This window comes from Bufo bufo, chromosome 1, assembly GCF_905171765.1.
Source record: "Bufo bufo chromosome 1, aBufBuf1.1, whole genome shotgun sequence".
In the NCBI taxonomy this organism is placed as follows: Eukaryota; Metazoa; Chordata; class Amphibia; order Anura; family Bufonidae; genus Bufo; species Bufo bufo.
The window spans coordinates 445,163,800-445,185,440 of NC_053389.1; the positions used below are offsets into that span (position 1 = coordinate 445,163,800).

Here is a 21,641-nt window from a genome sequence, read left to right on the forward strand (position 1 = left end):
TGTTCTAGGTACCAGCAATCACATTAACAGCCAATGTAATTTGGTATGCCGACAATTTTCTAATCCAAAAGGTTCCGGCTGCTGCCAAGTTAATAGACCGAAAGAGTATACATTCCATTAAGAGTCAGAGGGAAAGCTACCTTCAAACCAAGGCTCAGTCTCTAACCAAGTAGGTCTGCTTGAAAACTCCAGAAAGTCAATGGTTCACTTATACAAGTCATTTCTGGAGCCGCTAGTAGTAGTAGTCCTTGTCCTATGCTCCTTTGTATCAGTGTTTCAATGTATCCAGTTCTTCGTTTTGTATTGAAGAACTACTTAAAGATAGTGATAGATGGTATATGCTGAATACAGTCATTTTTATATTCGGACTGTGATGCTGTTCAGACTTGGGCCTCCCCTTAGTTTGAATAAACTAGAATCTTTTGCTAGTAGCTTGTACCATGTGATGTGCGATTTTATACCACATGGAAGGCTTGCTGGCACCCTGAGAGGTAATAAGGGTAGCAGGCAGTATTTTTATGGGTTCAGCTCTTCTTGAAATTAGATGCCCAGGAATGATATAGAGTTAGGTACCCATCTGTATCGAGGTCACCTTGCTGCTGGTGGATGGGCGCAGATACTTTCTGATCAAAAATATGTGCCAAGAAATACTGGTAGTATATTAGATGAGGTATTGGCTTGTACTGTATATAGATCATGTATAATTAGTTGGAGGAATGTAGTTATGCTTTTGACTTTAATTGTGACTGTGCACCTGTGTTTTCATTTCACTATGTAGGATGTACTGATTTAGGGCTCATGCACACAAACATATTTTTTTCTGTGCCCGTTCCACAGAACGGAAATGACTCATGGCCGTTCCACAAAAAATAGAACACGTCCTATTATTGTCCGGACCAAGATAGGACAGTTCTATTTGGGACCGGCTGTTCCGTTCCATGAAATACAGAATGCACACAAACAGGTCCTCAAAACAGCCAATGGTTGTGTGCATGAGCCCTTATTCTGTGATTGTTCTTTTCCTGTTAACCTGCATTCTAGTCAGCTGAACAGGAAAAGGTAACTTCTAAGGGTACTTTCACACTAGCGTTTTTCTTTTCCGACGCTGAGTTCCGTCCTAGGGGCTCAAATCCGGAAAAGATCCCAATGCATTCTGAATGGAGAGAAATCCGTTCAGGATGCATCAGGATGTCTTCAGCTCAGTCTTTTTGACTTTTCAGGATGGAGATAATACCGCAGCATGCTACGGTTTTACATTTTGGATCCGGCAGTAATTTACATTGAAATGTATTAGTGCCGGATCTGGCATTAAAAATGCTGCAATGCTGGATCCGTCCTTCCGGTATGCGCATGCACAGACCTTTAAAAATGTGGAAAAAAAAAGAAACTGATCCGTTTGTCTGTATGATAAACGGACAGACGGATCCGTTCCAGCAATGCATTCGTGAGACGGATCCGCATCTGTCCGTTTGCATGCAGATTACTGGTGACGGTACTGCTTGCCGGATCACTCTGTCGCAATTGTGAAAGTAATTAGGCAGAGTTCACATCACCATTTCATTTTCTGTTCTTGTGATCCGTCAGAAGATCAGAAATGAAAAAGACGGATCCTGTAAAAAAACAAATCTTGTGCATCAGTTATGCACATTTGGCATCTGTTTTAGCCATTTCTGCCTGAGGTCCATATTTATTTATTTTTTATTGAAAAAAAGTCCTCTGACGGATTAGAAGAACAGAAAATGCAGTGGTGATGTGAGCTCTCCCTTAGAGAAAATGCCCGGAGAACCCCTTTAATACTAATTCATAAATGTCTGTTTCTCTTTAGAGACGTCCAGTCATACTATGTTATTGTATGTTCCTGGATGATGAAAATGGATTCCATATTGTCAAAAGAGCAAAAAACTGAAAAGTTTGCAGACGATCTGACCAACAGATGTAACATATTTGTACAGGTATTTGCTACTTATGTACTGCAAAATAAACACTTTCACACGGTCAATATTTGGTCATTATTTTGCATCCGTATATGTAAGCCAAAACTAGGAGTGGAACCTATAGAGAAAGGTATGATGGAGAGAATTATGTGTCTACCATGTTTTGGCACCCGCTCCCGGTTTAGGCCTCCTGCACACGACCGTATCTGTTGTGCGGTCTGCAAACCGTGGATTAGCAAAATATGGATACCTTACATGTGCAATCCACATTTTTCTAAGTCCCACTTTTAGAAATTGTTATTCTTGTCTGCTAAACAGAGAAGAAGAGGACGTGTTCTATAGTTAGCTTGATGGACATATGGATGCGGACAGCACATGGATGACTTTTTTTTATTTTATTTTTTTCTGTGGACGCACAGAAATGAATGCGAATCGGACATGGACCAAAATTATGGTTGTGTGCATGAGGCTTTAGGCTTACAACTGATGCTAAATACTGTGTAACAGTGGCCTAAGGGGTTTAAAAGATAGGAATCTTTTAATGCAACATTTGACTTGATGCATATAAATGATCTGTTCTGCTTCTGCTTTGTCTTAGCTTTTCCTCAAAGTATTATGTTCATCATCAATTATCTGGAAGCTTGTGAAAGCTTCAGTGATGGGCATAACCTGATGAATGATGTTTTACCACATACAATGGATGTTATTCCACATAGATCGTGAACATTCCCTTCCTTTCATATTATTTGTGATTTAGAACTTCATCTGTATTTTAACCTCCATCTGTTCCTTATTTGGATGCCTGCCTGTGTTTTATTGCAGGGGTTTCTTTATGCCTGTGGCCTTAGCAACATCATCAAAACGACCATGAACCTGTATATGTCTATGCAGAAACCTATGACAAAGACATCAGTGAAAGCATTGTGCAGACTGGTAGAGCTTCTCAAGGTAAAGCTTATATATTTTTTATTAATTTAGTAGTTTTATGTCCATTAAAGGGATTATCCCTTGGCTAATGTAAAAAAATAAGTCATATAGTACAGTCGTGGCCAAAAGTTTTGAGAATGACAAAAATATTAGTTTTCACAAAGTTTGCTGCTAAACTGCTTTTAGATCTTTGTTTCAGCTGTTTCTGTGATGTAGTGAAATATAATTACACGCACTTCATACGTTTCAAAGGCTTTTATCGACAATTACATGACATTTATGCAAAGAGTCAGTATTTGCAGTGTTGGCCCTTCTTTTTCAGGACCTCTGCAATTCGACTGGGCATGCTCTCAATCAACTTCTGGGCCAATTCCTGACTGATAGCAACCCATTCTTTCATAATCACTTCTTGGAGTTTGTCAGAATTAGTGGGTTTTTGTTTGTCCACCCGCCTCTTGAGGATTGACCACAAGTTCTCAATGGTATTAAGATCTGGGGAGTTTCCAGGCCATGGACCCAAAATGTCAAAGTTTTGGTCCCCGAGCCACTTAGTTATCACTTTTGCCTTATGGCACGGTGCTCCATCGTGCTGGAAAATGCATTTTTCTTCACCAAACTGTTGGATTGTTGTAATAAGTTGCTGTTGGAGGGTGTTTTGGTACCATTCTTTATTCATGGCTGTGTTTTTGGGCAAAATTGTGAGTGAGCCCACTCCCTTGGATGAGAAGCAACCCCACACATGAATGGTCTCAGGATGCTTTACTGTTGGCATGACACAGGACTGATGGTAGCGCTCACCTTTGCTTCTCCGGACAAGCCTTTTTCCAGATGCCCCAAACAATCGGAAAGAGGCTTCATCAGAGAATATGACTTTGCCCCAGTCCTCAGCAGTCCATTCACCATACTTTCTGCAGAAGATCAATCTGTCCCTGATGTTTTTTTTTGGAGAGAAGTGGCTTCTTTGCTGCCCTTCTTGACACCAGGCCATCTTCCAAAAGTCTTTGCCTCACTGTGCGTGCAGATGCACTCACACCTGCCTGCTGCAATTCCTGAGCAAGCTCTGCACTGGTGGCACTCCGATCCCGCAGCTGAATCCTCTTTAGGAGACGATCCTGGCGCTTGCTGGACTTTCTTGGATGCCCTGAAGCCTTCTTAACAAGAATTGAACCTCTTTCCTTGAAGTTCTTGATGATCCTATAAATTGTTGATTCAGGTGCAATCTTAGTAGCCACAATATCCTTGCCTGTGAAGCCATTTTTATGCAACGCAATGATGGCTGCATGCGTTTCTTTGCAGGTCACCATGGTTAACAATGGAAGAACAATGATTTCAAGCATCACCCTCCTTTTAACATGTCAAGTCTGCCATTTTAACCCAATCAGCCTGACATAATGATCTCCAGCCTTGTGCTCGTCAACATTCTCACCTGAGTTAACAAGACGATTACTGAAATGATCTCAGCAGGTCGTTTAATGACAGCAATGAAATGCAGTGGAAAGGTTTTTTTTTGGGATTAAGTTAATTTTCATGGCAAAGAAGGACTATGCAATTCATCTGAACACTCTTCATAACATTCTGGAGTATATGCAAATTGCTATTATAAAAACTTAAGCAGCAACTTTTCCAATTTCCAATATTTATGTAATTCTCAAAACTTTTGGCCACGACTGTACATAACAATCTCTTTCTAACAAAGCAAGAAACAGCCCTGAACCTCGCAGGAATCCAGAGATCTCCCCATTCATTGCTCCAATTCTGCTAGATTTATTGCAGGCTGGCATCTCAGGGGTGCGTGTTCTTTCTCGGGGGTGCGTGTTCTTTCTCGGGGGTGCGTGTTTTTTCTCGGGGGGGGGGGAGGCGTGTTTTTTCTCGGGGGGGGGGGAGGTGTGTTTTTTCTCGGGGGGGGGGGGAGGGAGGTGTGTTTTTTCTCGGGGGGGGGGGGGGGGGAGGCGTGTTTTTTCTCGGGGGGGGGGGGGGCGAGGCGTGTTTTTTCTCGGGGGGGGGGGGGGGGGAGGCGTGTTTTTTCTCGGGGGGGGGGGGAGGCGTGTTTTTTCTCGGGGGGGGGGGGGGGCGTGTTCTTTCTCGGGGGGACGTGTTCTATTGTACATAGCTCTGCCACATCTTTTAACACAAGATATGGCTGTTGGCCGTTAAAGATTTTAAACTGAGCATTTGCGACTACCTCACTGTGGTGGACAAGAAATATGGAAAAGAACAGAAACATATGGGTGATAAGGGTGTCCATTTTGGATACTCACTTTTTAATTGAAGGTTTCCCGGAGAATAAACTGATCAGGATCCACATCAATAAGCTGCTATCTTCAGAGATCCTGGCATCAGTGCTCCGTTACCTTGTAGTGCTACCAAAGAGGAAATGTTGCATTCTTTGTTGCTCCGTTACATCAGTAGGTTCTCTGTGCTCCACATGGACATGCCTAATCTGTCCATAAAGAGAGCGTGCCACCCTTTGTGTCTAGCTCTCTGCTGTGATGGAAATTATAAATGGTTATTGTTGGTTACTGCTGGGTGCATGGCTGTAATACCCAGTACTTTTGTCCCGGTATCGATACAATACCGGGATTTGACATTTATCGATACTAGGCTGCCCTACTGCACAGTCCAGCATCAGAGAACACGGAGCACACTGCTCTCAGCGCGCTCCTGTTCCCTCAGCAGCACAGGGGAGAAGGAGTCACTCTCTCCCTTCCCCCCTGTGCCGCCGCTGCTGCCAATAAGAAGAGAGAGGGGCGGAGGAGGGGAGGGCGCACTGCGCCACCATTGATAGTAGAGGTCCTTTCATGGGTCCAAACATTGTAAACTAACTATCAGGATATGTAGAGCGTCGCCCAGGGATCTCACTGCACTTACTATTATTCCTGGGCGCTGCTCCGTACGCCCGCTGTGGCCTCCATTATATTCTCCCGCTTTGTATGCTAATTGCTAGCATCAGACCAATGGGGAGGAGACTGCCCTTTTTCTCAATGGGCGTTCCTTCTCCCTGGCTGTGATGCTCTCCGCTGCGATTGGGCAGCGCTACAGCCAGGGAGAAGGAACGCCCATTGAGAAAAAGGGCAGTCTCCTCCCCATTGCTCCGATGCTAGCAATTAGCATACAGAGCCGGAGAATATACCGGGGGCCACAGCGGGCAAATGGAGCGGAGCCTAGGAATAATAGTAAGTGCAGTGGGATCACTGGGCGCCGCTCTACATATCCTGATAGTTTACAATGTTTAGACCCATGAAAGGTCCTCTTTAACCTTTAATACAGGAGGCGGGTGCCGGCAGCAGAATCGCATAGCCGACACCCTGCCTCTGACACGGAGCTGCGATCAGCGGCAGTTAACCCCTCAGGTGTGGCACCTGAGGGGTTAACTGCCGCTGATCTGCTGCTGGCACCCGCCTCCTGTATTAAAGGTTAATTATTATGTACAGTCGTGGCCAAAAGTTTTGAGAATTACATAAATATTGGAAATTGGAAAAATTGTTGCTTAGGTTTTTATAATAGCAATTTGCATATACTCCAGAATGTTATGAAGAGTGATCAGATGAATTGCATAGTCCTTCTTTGCCATGAAAATTAACTTAATCCCAAAAAAACCTTTCCACTGCATTTCATTGCTGTCATTAAAGGACCTGCTGAGATCATTTCAGTAATCGTCTTGTTAACTTAGGTGAGAATGTTGACGAGCACAAGGCTGGAGATCATTATGTCAGGCTGATTGGGTTAAAATGGCAAACTTGACATGTTAACCGCTTGCCGCCACGCTAACGCCGAAAGGCGTCATTGCGGCGGCTCCCCCAGGCTACGCTAACGCCAATAGGCGTCATCTCGCGTGAGCCGAGATTTCCTGTGAACGCGCGCACACAGGCGCGCGCGCTCACAGGAACGGAAGGTAAGAGAGTTGATCTCCAGCCTGCCAACGGCGATCGTTCGCTGGCAGGCTGGAGATGTGTTTTTTTTAACCCCTAACAGGTATATTAGACGCTGTTTTGATAACAGCGTCTAATATACCTGCTACCTGGTCCTCTGGTGGTCCCCTTTGTTTGGATCGACCACCAGAGGACACAGGTAGCTCAGTAAAGTAGCACCAAGCACCACTACACTACACTACACCCCCCCGTCACTTATTAGCCCCTGATCACCCCATATAGACTCCCTGATCACCCCCATGTCATTGATTACCCCCCTGTCATTGATTACCCCCCTGTAAAGCTCCATTCAGACGTCCGCATGATTTTTACGGATCCACTGATAGATGGATCGGATCCGCAAAACGCATCCGGACGTCTGAATGAAGCCTTACAGGGGCGTGATCAATGACTGTGGTGATCACCCCATATAGACTCCCTGATCACCCCCCTGTCATTGATTACCCCCCTGTCATTGATTACCCCCCTGTAAAGCTCCATTCAGACGTCCGCATGATTTTTACGGATCCACTGATAGATGGATCGGATCCGCAAAACGCATCCGGACGTCTGAATGAAGCCTTACAGGGGCGTGATCAATGACTGTGGTGATCACCCCATATAGACTCCCTGATCACCCCCCTGTCATTGATTACCCCCCTGTAAAGCTCCATTCAGACGTCCGCATGATTTTTACGGATCCACTGATAGATGGATCGGATCCGCAAAACGCATCCGGACGTCTGAATGAAGTCTTACAGGGGCATGATCAATGACTGTGGTGATCACCCCATATAGACTCCCTGATCACCCCCCTGTCATTGATTACCCCCCTGTAAAGCTCCATTCAGATGTCCGCATGATTTTTACGGATGCACTGATAGATGGATCGGATCCGCAAAACGCATCCGGACGTCTGAATGAAGCCTTACAGGGGCATGATCAATGACTGTGGTTATCACCCCATATAGACTCCCTGATCACCCCCCTGTCATTGATCACCCCCCTGTCATTGATCAACCCCCCTGTCATTGATCACCCCCCTGTCATTGATCACCCCTCTGTAAGGCTCCATTCAGACATTTTTTTGGCCCAAGTTAGCGGAATTATTATTATTTTTTTCTTACAAAGTCTCATATTCCACTAACTTGTGTCAAAAAATAAAATCTCACATGAACTCACCATACCCCTCACGGAAACCAAATGCGTAAAATTTTTTAGACATTTATATTCCAGACTTCTTCTCACGCTTTAGGGCCCCTAGAATGCCAGGGCAGTATAAATACCCCACATGTGACCCCATTTCGGAAAGAAGACACCCCCAGGTATTCCGTGAGGGGCATATTGAGTCCATGAAAGATTGAAATTTTTGTCCCAAGTTAGCGGAACGGGAGACTTTGTGAGAAAAAAATTAAAAATATCAATTTCCGCTAACTTGGGACAAAAATTTTTTTTTTCTATGAACTCGCCATGCCCCCTCATTGAATACCTTGGGGTGTCTTCTTTCCAAAATGGGGTCACATGTGGGGTATTTATACTGCCCTGGCATTCTAGGGGCCCCAAAGCGTGAGAAGAAGTCTGGTATCCAAATGTCTAAAAATGCCCTCCTAAAAGGAATTTGGGCACCTTTGCGCATCTAGGCTGCAAAAAAGTGTCACACATCTGGTATCGCCGTACTCAGGAGAAGTTGGGGAATGTGTTTTGGGGTGTCATTTTACATATACCCATGCTGGGTGAGAGAAATATCTTGGTCAAATGCCAACTTTGTATAAAAAAATGGGAAAAGTTGTCTTTTGCCAAGATATTTCTCTCACCCAGCAAGGGTATATGTAAAATGACACCCCAAAACACATTCCCCAACTTCTCCTGAATACGGCGATAGCACATGTGTGACACTTTTTTGCAGCCTAGGTGGGCAAAGGGGCCCATATTCCAAAGAGCACCTTTAGGATTTCACAGGTCATTTACCTACTTACCACACATTAGGGCCCCTGGAAAATGCCAGGGCAGTATAACTACCCCACAAGTGACCCCATTTTGGAAAGAAGACACCCCAAGGTAATCCGTGAGGGGCATGGCGAGTTCCTAGAATTTTTTATTTTTTGTCACAAGTTAGTGGAAAATGCAGATTTTTTTTTTTTTTTTTTTTTTCATACAAAGTCTCATATTCCACTAACTTGTGACAAAAAATAAAAACTTCCATGAACTCACTATGCCCATCAGCGAATACCTTGGGGTCTCTTCTTTCCAAAATGGGGTCACTTGTGGGGTAGTTATACTGCCCTGGCATTCTAGGGGCCCAAATGTGTGGTAAGGAGTTTGAAATCAAATTCTGTAAAAAATGACCTGTGAAATCCGAAAGGTGCTCTTTGGAATATGGGCCCCTTTGCCCACCTAGGCTGCAAAAAAGTGTCACACATCTGGTATTGCCGTACTCAGGAGAAGGTGGGGAATGTGTTTCGGGTGTCATTTTACATATACCCATGCTGGGTGAGAGAAATATCTTGGCAAAAGACAACTTTTCCCATTTTTTTATACAAAGTTGGCATTTGACCAAGATATTTATCTCACCCAGCATGGGTATATGTAAAATGACACCCCAAAACACATTCCTCAACTTCTCCTGAGTACGGAGATACAGATGTGTGACACTTTTTTGCAGCCTAGTGGGCAAAGGGGCCCACATTCCAAAGAGACACCTTTCGATTTCACTGGTCATTTTTTACAGAAATTTGATTTTCAATACTCCTTACCACACATTTGGGCCCCTAGAATGCCAGGGCAGTATAACTACCCCACAAGTGACCCCATTTTGGAAAGAAGAGACCCAAGGTATTTCGTGATGGGCATAGTGAGATTATAGAAGTTTTTATTTTTTGTCACAAGTTAGTGGAATATGAGTACTTTGTAAGAAAAAAAAAAGAAAAAAAAAACATCATTTTCCGCTAACTTGTGACAAAAAATAAAAAGTTCTATGAACTCACTATGCCCATCAGCGAATACCTTAGGGTGTGTACTTTCCGAATGGGGTCATTTGTGGGGTGTTTGTACTGTATGGCCATAGTAGAACCTCAGGAAACATGACAGGTGCTCAGAAAGTCAGAGCTGCTTCAAAAAGCGGAAATTCACATTTTTTGTACCATAGTTTGTAAACGCTATATACTTTTACCCAAACCATTTTTTTTTTTACCCAAACATTTTTTTTTTATCAAAGACATGTAGAACTATAAATTTAGAGCAAAATTTCTATATGGATCTCGTTTTTTTGCAAAATTTACAACTGAAAGTGAAAAAGTCATTTTTTTGCAAAAAAATCGGTTAAATTTCGATTAATAACAAAAAAAGTAAAATGTCAGTAGCAATGAAATACCACCAAATGAAAGCTCTATTAGGAGAAGATATGAGGTAAAATTCATTTGGGTGGTAAGTTGCATGACCGAGCAATAAACGGTGAAAGTAGTGTAGTGCCGATTTGTAAAAAAGGGCCTGGTCCTTTAGGGGGGGTAAAACCTGTGGTCCTTAAGTGGTTAAAAGGAGGGTGATGCTTGAAATCATTGTTCTTTCCATTGTTAACCATGGTGACCTGCAAAGAGACGCGTGCAGCCATCATTGTGTTGCATAAAAATGGCTTCCACAGCAAGGATATTGTGGCTACTAAGATTTCACCTCAATCAACAATTTATAGGATCATCAAGAACTTCAAGGAAAGAGGTTCAATTCTTGTTAAGAAGGCTTCAGGGCATCCAAGAAAGTCCAGCAAGCGCCAGGATCGTCTCCTAAAGAGGATTCAGCTGCGGGTTCGCAGTGCCACCAGTGCAGAGCTTGCTCAGGAATTGCAGCAGCAGGTGTGAGCGCATCTGCACGCACAGTGAGGCGAAGACTTTTGGAAGATGGCCTGGTGTCAAGAAGGGCAGCAAGAAGCCACTTCTCTCTCAAAAAAAACATCAGGGACAGATTGATCTTCTGCAGAAAGTTTGGTGAATGGACTGCTGAAGACTGGGGCAAAGTCATATTCTCCGATGAAGCCTCTTTCCGATTGTTTGGGGCATCTGAAAAAAGGCTTGTCCAGAGAAGCAAAGGTGAGTGCTACCATCAGTCCTGTGTCATGCCAACAGTAAAGCATCCTGAGACCATTCATGTGTGGGTTGCTTCTCATCCAAGGGAGTGGGCTCACTCACAATTTTGCCCAAAAACACAGCCATGAATAAAGAATGGTACCAAAACACCCTCCAACTTCTTCCAACAATCCAACAACAGTTTTGGTGAAGAACAATGCATTTTCAGGCACGATGGAGCACCGTGCCATAAGGCAAAAGTGATAACTAAGTGGCTCGGGGGACCAAAACTTTGACATTTTGGGTCCATGGCCTGGAAACTCCCCAGATCTTAATCCCATTGAGAACTTGTGGTCAATCCTCAAGAGGCGAGTGGACAAATAAAAACCCACTAATTCTGACAAACTCCAAGAAGTGATTATGAAAGAATGGGTTGCTATCAGTCAGGAATTGGCCCAGAAGTTGATTGCCCAGTCGAATTGCAGAGGGTCCTGAAAAAGAAGGGCCAACACTGCAAATACTGACTCTTTGCATAAATGTCATGTAATTGTCGATAAAAGCCTTTGAAACGGAATGAAGTGTGTGTAATTATATTTCACTACTCACAGAAACAACTGAAACAAAGATCTAAAAGCAGTTTTGCAGCAAACTTTTGTGAAAACTAATATTTGTGTCATTCTCAAAACTTTGGCCACGACTGTAGATTGTAAAGCCCTCATGGGGCAGGGACATCTCTCCTTCTGTACCAGTTTGTAACTCGTCTTGTTTATATTTAGTGTAATTGTCTATATTATGTAGTATACCCCTTTTCATGTACAGCGCTATGGAATAAATGGCGCTTTAATAATAATAATAATAATAATAATAATAATAATTATAATAATATCATAATTGGTGGCGCTCCGATATTTTGCTGTTATTCCGATAACGTATGGGGAACAAGGATCGCGCCTCTCTCAGCGCTTTCCGGGTTCCGTCAGCAGCACAGGGAGAAGAAAGCAGTGTCTCCCTCCCCCTGTGCGGCCTGCTGCCGCTGCCACCAATGAGAGGAGAGGGGACAAGAGGAGGGGCAGGGCTATGGCCACTGCGCCACCAATGAAGATAACTCTCATTCATTTCAACAGAGGCGGCTCCCGACCTCTATGACAAGTAGCTGCGATCTGCGGTAGTTAACCCCTCAAGTGCCGCACCTAGAATTCGGGAGCCGGGCTATGTGATTCTGCAGCCAGCTCCCGCCTCCTGTTTATGAATGAATGAGAGTGTTATCTTCATTGGTGGCGCACTGCGGCCCCTTCCCCCACCCCAACCCCAGTATTAGACATTGGTGGCACAGTATCCCTAATACCAACCTAAAAATTCGACCCTCTCCAAATTGAATAACATTTTGCACAGATGTTCCCTAGGGTCCTAAATGAAATCTTAAATTTTTTTTCATCTGGGCATCTGTTGGTTCCAGAGTTTCAGGCAGCTGATGATGGACCAGCTGTAATGCGCTGCTTGCTGCATAACCCAAAGTGGCAACTTTGTCAAGGCACAGTATCTTATGTAGTTTAGCTAGGAGGCTGACATTTTGCAGGTTAGTAAACCTACTTAGTCTAAGTCTCCTTGCTAAGTGTGGTGCCTTAAGATGTCTTGACTCAATTTTTACATGCCATCAAAATAGGCCAAAAAAAATTGACTAAGACCTACTTCGACTGCCCACTGCTCCTGACATGGATGTCCGATCAGGCTGTAATTTTGCCAGGAGTTAATGGCCCATTCGATATATCTTAAGGTCACATACACAAGCTTTCCAACCAACTTGAAGACAAGATGTGATTCGATTTTTGCCAATTTTTGCTTCTATTGGGGTGGAAATATCTTGTGTGGAATTTTTAATATTTTTTTTTAATCTTATCTAAAAGAGTATGTTTTTTGCCATAAAAGTCATCCTGTTTTATCTTCGACCCGGCCTTTGACCCGGCCAAGAACTAAGCTCACAAGAATGTACCTATTTTGCATGTGTGCATGGAACTTCACTACAAGGAGACATGTTCGGTGGCCTCCGTCTGACAGTCTGGTGAGCCAAGAAACATATGATTATGTAGTGCTGCTGAGGTTGTTATCCTAATAGAACTTTAGCTATATTTCCATACACATATTCTAATTAATGTGGGCTGCCATTTTAAATTGGCACATTTATCATCATTCTGCACTGGACGACTCAGCTACTGCCAGTTCAACAGAATTATTGCCATTGCCAAGGAGCAATTTCCAACAACCAGACAAGATACCAGCCATGGGTGTCCAAGTTTTATTGAAGAAAAACAAGAAAGTAAAAATAAAACATGCATACTAAAATGCTAAAAATACAGATGTCACAAGACTTCTCTTCCAATCTTTCTCAAATTCCACAAAGTTTTGAATTTCCGGTCAATGTTCACCAAAACATCTTGTGAGAAGACATATCGCCTGCCAGATGATGATGTGGGTGCATCAAGGGAAGCAATGACATGCTCTTCTGGGACCCAGCAGTGTCTCTGCAGAAAGGCCAGTAAAATGACCATGGGGATGCAAGAAATTTATCAAACCATCATGCTCCTCAATTGAAACTCCACATATATTGCCAATCAACCAGGAGTTATCATAGGTACAAGCTACGTACTGACCAGGTGAAATATGGGATACTTTGAGGACAGATAGACATTCAGGTTCCAGACACTTGCAATAAATGAGGTTTCATCATTCGAATTTTGCTAACACATATATTAGTTGTATCAATGGGTTTGAACTGATGGTGCTCCCTTGTCCCAGCACAGTATGACCCTTACTAAACCTTTCTTCTTGAATAGGTCTGTTTGCATCAACATCTTCCTTTGGGACAAAGAAAAATGTAATACCAGGAACACTTTTTCCGCAGAAGTCATACAGATCTTTTGGTGTCAAAATTTGTTTATTGACTGGACGTTGTAAACTGGCCCTAACAGCCAAAACGTTTTACAGTTCCTGCAGTTCCATCACAAGGTGATTTTCCATGGCTTGTGCCAAAAAAGTTCCACTCAGCGGTGATGCAAAAGTCCTTATTATGGCTGCATAGATTAATTGAAATGTTAAGTTTTTGTACTGAGCAGCAGATCCATCACTAAAATAGTGAATATGCTTTAAAATGGCTACTGCGTCCTTCAGATGCCCAATCGTTTTTTTAATAATTAACAATTAGGTGGGTGTCCATGCCGCACGCAGGATGTGAAGCAAGCTTGAGCCATGGACATCAGCACATGGAGAGCTAAGTATTGATGCAGTGATTGATCACCGCTGACATTTTATCTCCCAATTGTTGATTTAATAGCCCATGGTTTACTAGGGCTTTATTGTGTATTTGGTTACAATTGCTGATTTACTAGCCCAGTAGGTTCTAGGGCTGTATTGAGTATTTGGTTACTCTTGGTTATTACCTTTAAATATACCAGTCCCCTGATGATTTGGCCGCTGGCCATTGAAACGCGTCGGAACGTATTGTGGATTTGGTATGTGTGTATTCTTGGTCTTTGGTCTCCCTGACGAAGCTGGGCAGTCATCGCCGTTATATAGGGACGACTAGGAGAGAGGTGGGGTGTGGAGCAAGTTGCAGGGATTTATATGGGAAGAGACCCAGTACCTGTGTCCCTCTAACCTTTCAAATACCCTATTACATCATACCCTCCTCTCAGTATACCTAAATACTCTTATTCATTTTTTGTCTTCTTCTGCGTATGCGTGATTAATTTATGCATGCATGTATTTTTAGTAATTGAGATTTATTGAATGGGCTTATCTTGGTGTAATTATTTATTAAAAGTTACGTTTTAACAAGGTCACCCACCTAATTGTTAATTAATGAATTGATTCTATTGGGTACCTATCACAAATCAGTGATTGACCATTAATTACCCTGGTTGTGTGAGCAATATACCAATCGGCTTATAAGGGAAAATAATAGTATTCTTAATAAATAATTTTATTTTACTAAGCATTCTGTAACTCTCCTTAATCCACTTATTCGCGCAGCCTGGCTTCTCTTCTTTCTTCTTCTTTGCTGTGCAGGAGGAAAAGGACCTGTGGTAACGTCACTGCGCTCATCACATGGTCAGTCACATGATCCATCACCATGGTGATGGATCATGTAATGGATCATATGATGAGCGCAGTGATGTCATCAAAGGTCCTTTACCCAGGTCCTGAAGAAAGAAGAGAAGTCGGGCTGCGCGAACAAGTGGATTAAGGGGAGTTAAATTTTTTTATTTTATTTTTTTTAACCCCTCCAGCCCTATTTTACTAAGCATTTTGTATTAAGAATGCTATTATTTTCCCTTATAACCATGTTATACAAAATAATACAATCTACACAACACCTAACCCGAACTTCTGTGAAGAAGTTCGGGTTTGGGTACCAAACATGCCGATTTTTCTCACGCCCGTGCAAAACACCTTAAAATGTTTTGCACTCGTGCAGAAAAATCGCGCATTTTCCCACGACGCACCCGCTTCTTATCCCGCCCAAATCCATGACGCCCGTGTGAAAGAGGCCTAAGTTTAACATTTTGAAGGATTGTGCAGACAGACTGAATGAGTTCCTGATAAGCCAACAGTAACACACCATTTTGGCCGAAACTCACAGAATTTGGAGAAACCAATTTCAGGCCCATGCTTGTCCCGATTCCTTCAAGCTACACAAGATGAACCTTTTCTGCTTCAGTAGCTTTTCACCATTTATCTTCACATACACGCAATCCTTTCTGCCTGGACATACTCTAGAAAATTCATAATTTTCATAAAAATCCAGTACATTCTGCTTTATGTCCTCAGACAGCATTTTTCTTGCTTGGGTTTAGGAACAGCAAGGATTGCAATTGTGTAGCTTGTAGGTCATTTATTCAAGTACATTGAAGCAATATAGGCCATAGGTGGGAACCAATTAAATCCAATTTAAAATGGCAACCCACAATTAATTAGAATATGTGTATGGAAATATATCTAAAAGTTCTATTAGGATAACAAGGTGAGCAACACTACATAATCTTATGTTTCTGGCTCACCAGACTGTCAGACAGGAGGCCACCAAAAATGTCTCCTTGTAGTGAAGTTCATGCACACATGCAAAATAGGTACATTCTTGTGAGCTTAGTTCTGGCCAACATAAGGCCGGGTCAAAGATAAAACAGGGTGACTTTTGTGGCAAAAAAACATGCTCTTTTAGATGAGATTAATAAAAAAAAGATAAAAAATTACACATTTGAGATATTTCCACCGCAATAGTAGCAAAAATTTGCAAAAATATTAAATGTAATTTCTTTGTCTTATCATAGCTTGTCTTCAAGTTGGTTGGAAAGCTTGTGTATGTGACCTTTAAGATATATCGCATGGGCCAGAACTCCTGGAAAAATTACAGCCTGATCGGACATGCATGTTAGGAGCAGTCGCAGTCAAAGTAGGCCCTTAACGGTCATTTGTCAATTTTTTGGGCATATTTTGTTGGCATGTAAAAATTGAGTCAAGCCTTCTTAACCTCTTGGGGACACATGACGTACCGGTACGTCATGATGCCCTGGTACTTAAGGACACATGACGTACCGGTACGTTATGTGTATTTCTGATCACCGGCGGGCGGTGATCGGAACAGAGTGCCTGCTGAAATCATTCAGCAGGCACTCTGTAACAATGCAGAGGGGGTTCCTGTGACCAGTGATGGCCAGTTCGCAGTGTTCGCCGACGAACACATGTGATCTGCCATCTTTATTCCCCGGCGATGCAGAGGTAAGTCCTTACCTGTGCCTGCACTGCGAGCCGCTCTGAAACACATGCGGTCACCGGGAGCAGGCAGTTCCGATCATCCCGCCCGCCCCCTCTCATTTCCAGGATGGCAGAGCGGTTAGTAAGCAGAGTACATTGCTGACACACTGCCTGAAACGGCTGACATCTGTGCTGTGATGTCAGCCGTTAACCCCTTCCATGCCGCGGTCCGTAGTGACCGCTATAATGGAAGGGGTTAACAGGGGAGGGAGCTCCCTCTCCATCGGGGCTACTGTGCGTTTCAGCCCCCGATTCTTGAAGCCATTTTTGTCACCTTACATCACAAAAAGTGTAATAGTAAGCGATCAAAAAGTCATACGCACCCCAAAATAGTGCCAATCAAACCGTCATCTCATCCCGCAAAATTTATACCCTACCCAAGATAATCGCCCAAAAACTGAAAAAACTATGGCTTTCAGACTATGGAGACACTAAAACATGAACTTTTGTTTAAAAAATGAAATCATTGTGTAAAACTTACATAAATAAAAAAAGGCAGACCTATTGGGTATCGCCGCGTCCGTAATAACCTGCTCTATAAAAATATCACATGACCTAACCCCTCAGGTAAATACTGTATTTTTTTTTGCCACCTTACATCACAAAAAGTGTAATAGCAAGCAATCAAAAAGTCATACGCACCCCAAAGTAGTGCCAATCAAACCGTCATCTCATCCCGAAAAAAATTAGCCCCTACACAAGACAGTCACCCAAAAAATAAATAAAACTATGGCTTTCAGAATGTGGAGACACTAAAGAATCTTTTATTTGGTATTGTCGCGTCCGTGACAACCTGCTCGATAAAAATACCACATGATCTAACCTGTCAGATGAATGTTGTAAATAACAAAAAATAAAAACGGCCAAAACAGCTATTTCTTGTTACCTTGATTCACAAAAAGTGTAATATAGAGCAACCAAAAATCATATGTACCCTAAAATAGTACCAACAAAACTGCCACCCTATCCCGTAGTTTCCAAAATAGGGTCATATTTTTGGAGTTTCTACTCTAGGGGTGCATCAGGGGGGCTTCAAATGGGACATGGTGTCAAAAAAACAGTCCAGCAAAATCTACCTTCCAAAAAACTTATGGCATTCCTTCCTTCTGTGCCCTGCTGTGTGGCCATACAGCAGTTTACAACCACATATGGGGTGTTTCTGTAAACTACAGAATCAGGGAAATAAATATTTAGTTTTGCATTAAGCCTTAAGGTCAAATATGGCCGTGTCCTTAAGGGGTTAAAGAGGACCTTTCATGGGTCCAAAGAATATAAACTAAGTAGCAGGCTACATAGAGCGGCGCCCAGGGATCTAAGTGCACTTACTATTATTCCTGGGTGCAGCTCCGTTCGTCCGCGGTGGCCCCCGGTAATTTCTCAACATTTAGAGCAAGTAGGAGGAGACGCCAGTGTCTCACCTTCTCCCTGACAGCAGCGCTGTCCAATCGCAGCGCAGAGCTCAGAGCCAGGGAGGGACACAGCGGCCGAACGGAGCGGTGCCCAGGAATAATAAAGTGCACTTAGATCCCTGGGTGCCGCTCTATGTAGCCTGCTACTTAGTTCATATGCTTTGGACCCATGAAATATCCTCTTTAAGGCACCACACTGCAAGGAGACTTAGACTACGTAGTTTTACTAACCTGCAAAATTTCAGGGGCGTGGCCAACTGCCGACATGGCCGGACACGTTTGAGCGCTGCTCCGACTCCCGCTGATTATCCTGAGCTATCCTAGCTATTATAGTATTACCTGACACCCCTGGATAGTGCCTCGACATACCCTGTGGCAGCAGGACCGCCCCATGAGCCCCAGTAAAGCACCAGTAAAGCCCAAGCTGTAGCGGAACGCCTCAAGGAATACGCCAGGCAAGAGGCTCAACATGGCGCTGCTCCTTCCTCTCCTGCACGTGCACCGCAGACCAGAGGGCAGGCGGCGCAGCAGTCTGAAGAAGTGCCAGAAGTCACCCTGCAGTCATCGCATGAGCGGCTGATGGCGGCGATTGCAGGCTGCCAATCATCCCTTACTGGTAAGATAGAGGAGGTGAGGGTTGATTTGGGACTTCTGCGCCATGATGAGCAGCAGCTAAGAGAGAGGACCAGGCTCACTGAGGAGAGGGTCTCTGAGCTGGAGGACAACACGAGAATACTGCCAGACAGGATTACAGATGTGGAACAGGGATCTCATACTTGCACAAGCCAGAATAAAGCAAACCATAACCTTGGGATCTGCAAATATATCCCTATATCCAGATTTTTCGGTAGATCTACAGAAGAAGAGAGCGACCTTTGTCAGCATTAAGAAACGTCTACGTGACTGTAACATCCAGTACTTCATGGCCTTTCCGGCTCGCCTGAGAGTGGCGGGAAATCGCTTTTCTATACTGACGCTGAATTGAGGGAGTATATGCAGGAGGTGACACATCCCCAATTGGCAGTCCCAGATAGGGAGCTCCTGGATGAGGAAATTACACTTAAAGAGATTGAGGAGGCTGTCAAATGGCTAGCCTCAGGCAAATCCCCAGGTCCGGATGGGATCCCGCTGGAGGTCTATTCGAAATACATAGACATACTTGCTCCTCAGCTGCTTAGAGTGTATTCTAAATCCCTGGAGAGTGGTTTCCTCCCTGATTCATTATATGACGCCTCTATTGTTATACTGTTAAAACCGGATAAACCCCCTTTGGAGTGTGGGTCGTATCGCCCCATATCCTTATTAAATTTGGATTATAAAATACTAACAAAAATTTTAGCGGACAGGTTTGTCGGGTATTTATTTCATATAAGATATGAAATCATAAAAATTATGATTTCATATTTTTATGAAATATGAAAAATTAAAAATTAAAAAAAAATTATTGGCGGACATATAAACGCCAGTTCTTTTATTGATGAGATCTAAAGTTAATTTGTGCAGATAATGAAACAGGGTGCAATTAATTATATAAAATATAATTTATTACAAATAAATACATGCAGTAAAAATGGCATACAAATGAATATAAGGATAATATCAAAATTGACCACAAGATGATGCTCACTTAATTTAGTACACCAAGTACAATACAATGTTATTCAAATTATTATCAAATTATTACCGATTATTAAAATATTATAATGTAACAATAACAACAAAACAATAGAAATGAATCTGTGAAAATCCCTTATGCTCAATCAAAGAATATGGCAGTAAGAGACACCTTATAAATACGCCCGTTGGCCTAACTACGGATAATAATATCCGATCAGAGATTTCACTCTGATATCAATATTACAGGAATTATAATGATGTGCACGTTCATTAAAATTTCCCATAAAATTATTGTTTTAACAATATTGACCCACTAATAATGGGGTCTCAACTATATGCCAATTGGAGCGATTTATAATTACTGCAAATGAAATAGATTATACATTACCCCTGGCTTTGGGATAAAGAGCTTTTAGAATGGACTCAGCTTTCCAAGGTTCAGATATGTCCCGTCCTATGGTATGTTCCTGACGTGTGAAGTGATGCTGATGAATAAATCTTTGTAAAGAGTTCCGTTGTGAAGAAGTCCTTGTGAAGTTTTTCCTTTTGTGAAGTTTGTGAAGTGTCTGTGAAGAAGTGTGTTTTTTCTCTCCCAAAAACTGGATCAGATATCCCCCATCCTTATCTATGCCCATCCCCTCTTGGAATAGGGATTACCAATTAGATAAGGTGGGTGTGACGTATGTTAAACATGGGGATGATGTCACTAATTGACATTCCTAGGAAACTTCTGCCCATCTACCACTTGATGGCACTGTTGTATCATATAACAATTTTGAATATTTTAAGAATTAACATATTATATTGCTTGTTTTATTACTACTTAAACTTTGCCCTTTCACACCTTAAATCAATTAGGAGGGGCTCTTTCTGACACTTTGCTCAGACTGACTGGCGGTATCAGAAGTTTTCCTAATCCCTGAATTTATGGGGCAGATAGGAGTAATGATAGTTTTTCTGGTTTGTATACCTTAACTGTCTTCAGCTATTGAGTAATGATGTTTGAAATAACATCAGCTCCTCTAAAATAAACCCTATTTAAGAAATTTCCACTTAAACACATTTTATATCCCCTAGAATATACCCTCTCAGTGAGATATAGACATATAAAGATACATTAATAATATTTGGTTATAATACATCAATATCACATAGTATATATGAATCATTAATAAGTTCAAACGCTAAATAAATGCACACAGGAATATATCTATATGCGAATATATGAATAGATATCTGTTCCACACCAGATGTGTTTTATGGACGTCTCTTATCAGATCATGGTTTAGCCATGAAACACCCATTGTTCTTCAGACAGACAAGTTTAGAGAAACCTGTGTAGATAAATCCATGTCTCTAAACAATAATAAAAGTATAGTCTTCTCTATATATTCACTTTTAACACATTGAACTTGCTATGAACCCATCTTGGTTTTTTTCAGGTTCATGCTGATCACATGTTATTAAAGGCAATGATCATCCATATTGAATATAGTATCATCAGATACATTGTACACTTATGAAAATGCACAACAAGTCCCCCTTCATTCCAAAATGTTCCATAAAATGTGAATGTATTTGGAATGCTAAAAAGGGCTTTTCATATATCTTCTTCGATGCGCAGACTTGGCTTATAATGTTCTAACCAGAGCTTGACTAAAGTTCTTCTGGAGAACCTTATCTAACGCATGACTTGGATGGTCAACAAACTCAACCATCCCATAGATCCTGCAAAACAGGATATAAGTTCGATAAAGGTTTGTTTTGATTCTCCATCTCCACGTGAATGTTTAATAGGTTCCTTTTCAATGAACCAATTTCAAGTTCCAATATCTTGATGGAGATGGAATCGGCAACTGTCATACCGGTATTAATAACAGTGCCCACTACGCCAAAGATTATGGCGGCTACGATTGCAAAAATATGAATCGCTTTGGTCTGTAGAAAACTGTTCTCTGGTCAAGGTTTTCCTTGCTTGCTTCA

At 42.4% G+C, this 21,641-nt stretch overlaps 1 protein-coding gene across 1 annotated transcript in view; it reads left to right on the forward strand.

Moving 5' to 3' along the window:
• Positions 1–21,641, forward strand: part of WASHC4 (WASH complex subunit 4) — a 119,250-nt gene that overhangs the window by 32,407 nt on the left and 65,202 nt on the right. Inside the window, 3 exon segments of the mRNA XM_040408075.1 lie at positions 9–169; positions 1,826–1,952; positions 2,757–2,882. Coding sequence (XP_040264009.1) covers positions 9–169; positions 1,826–1,952; positions 2,757–2,882 — 414 coding nt within the window.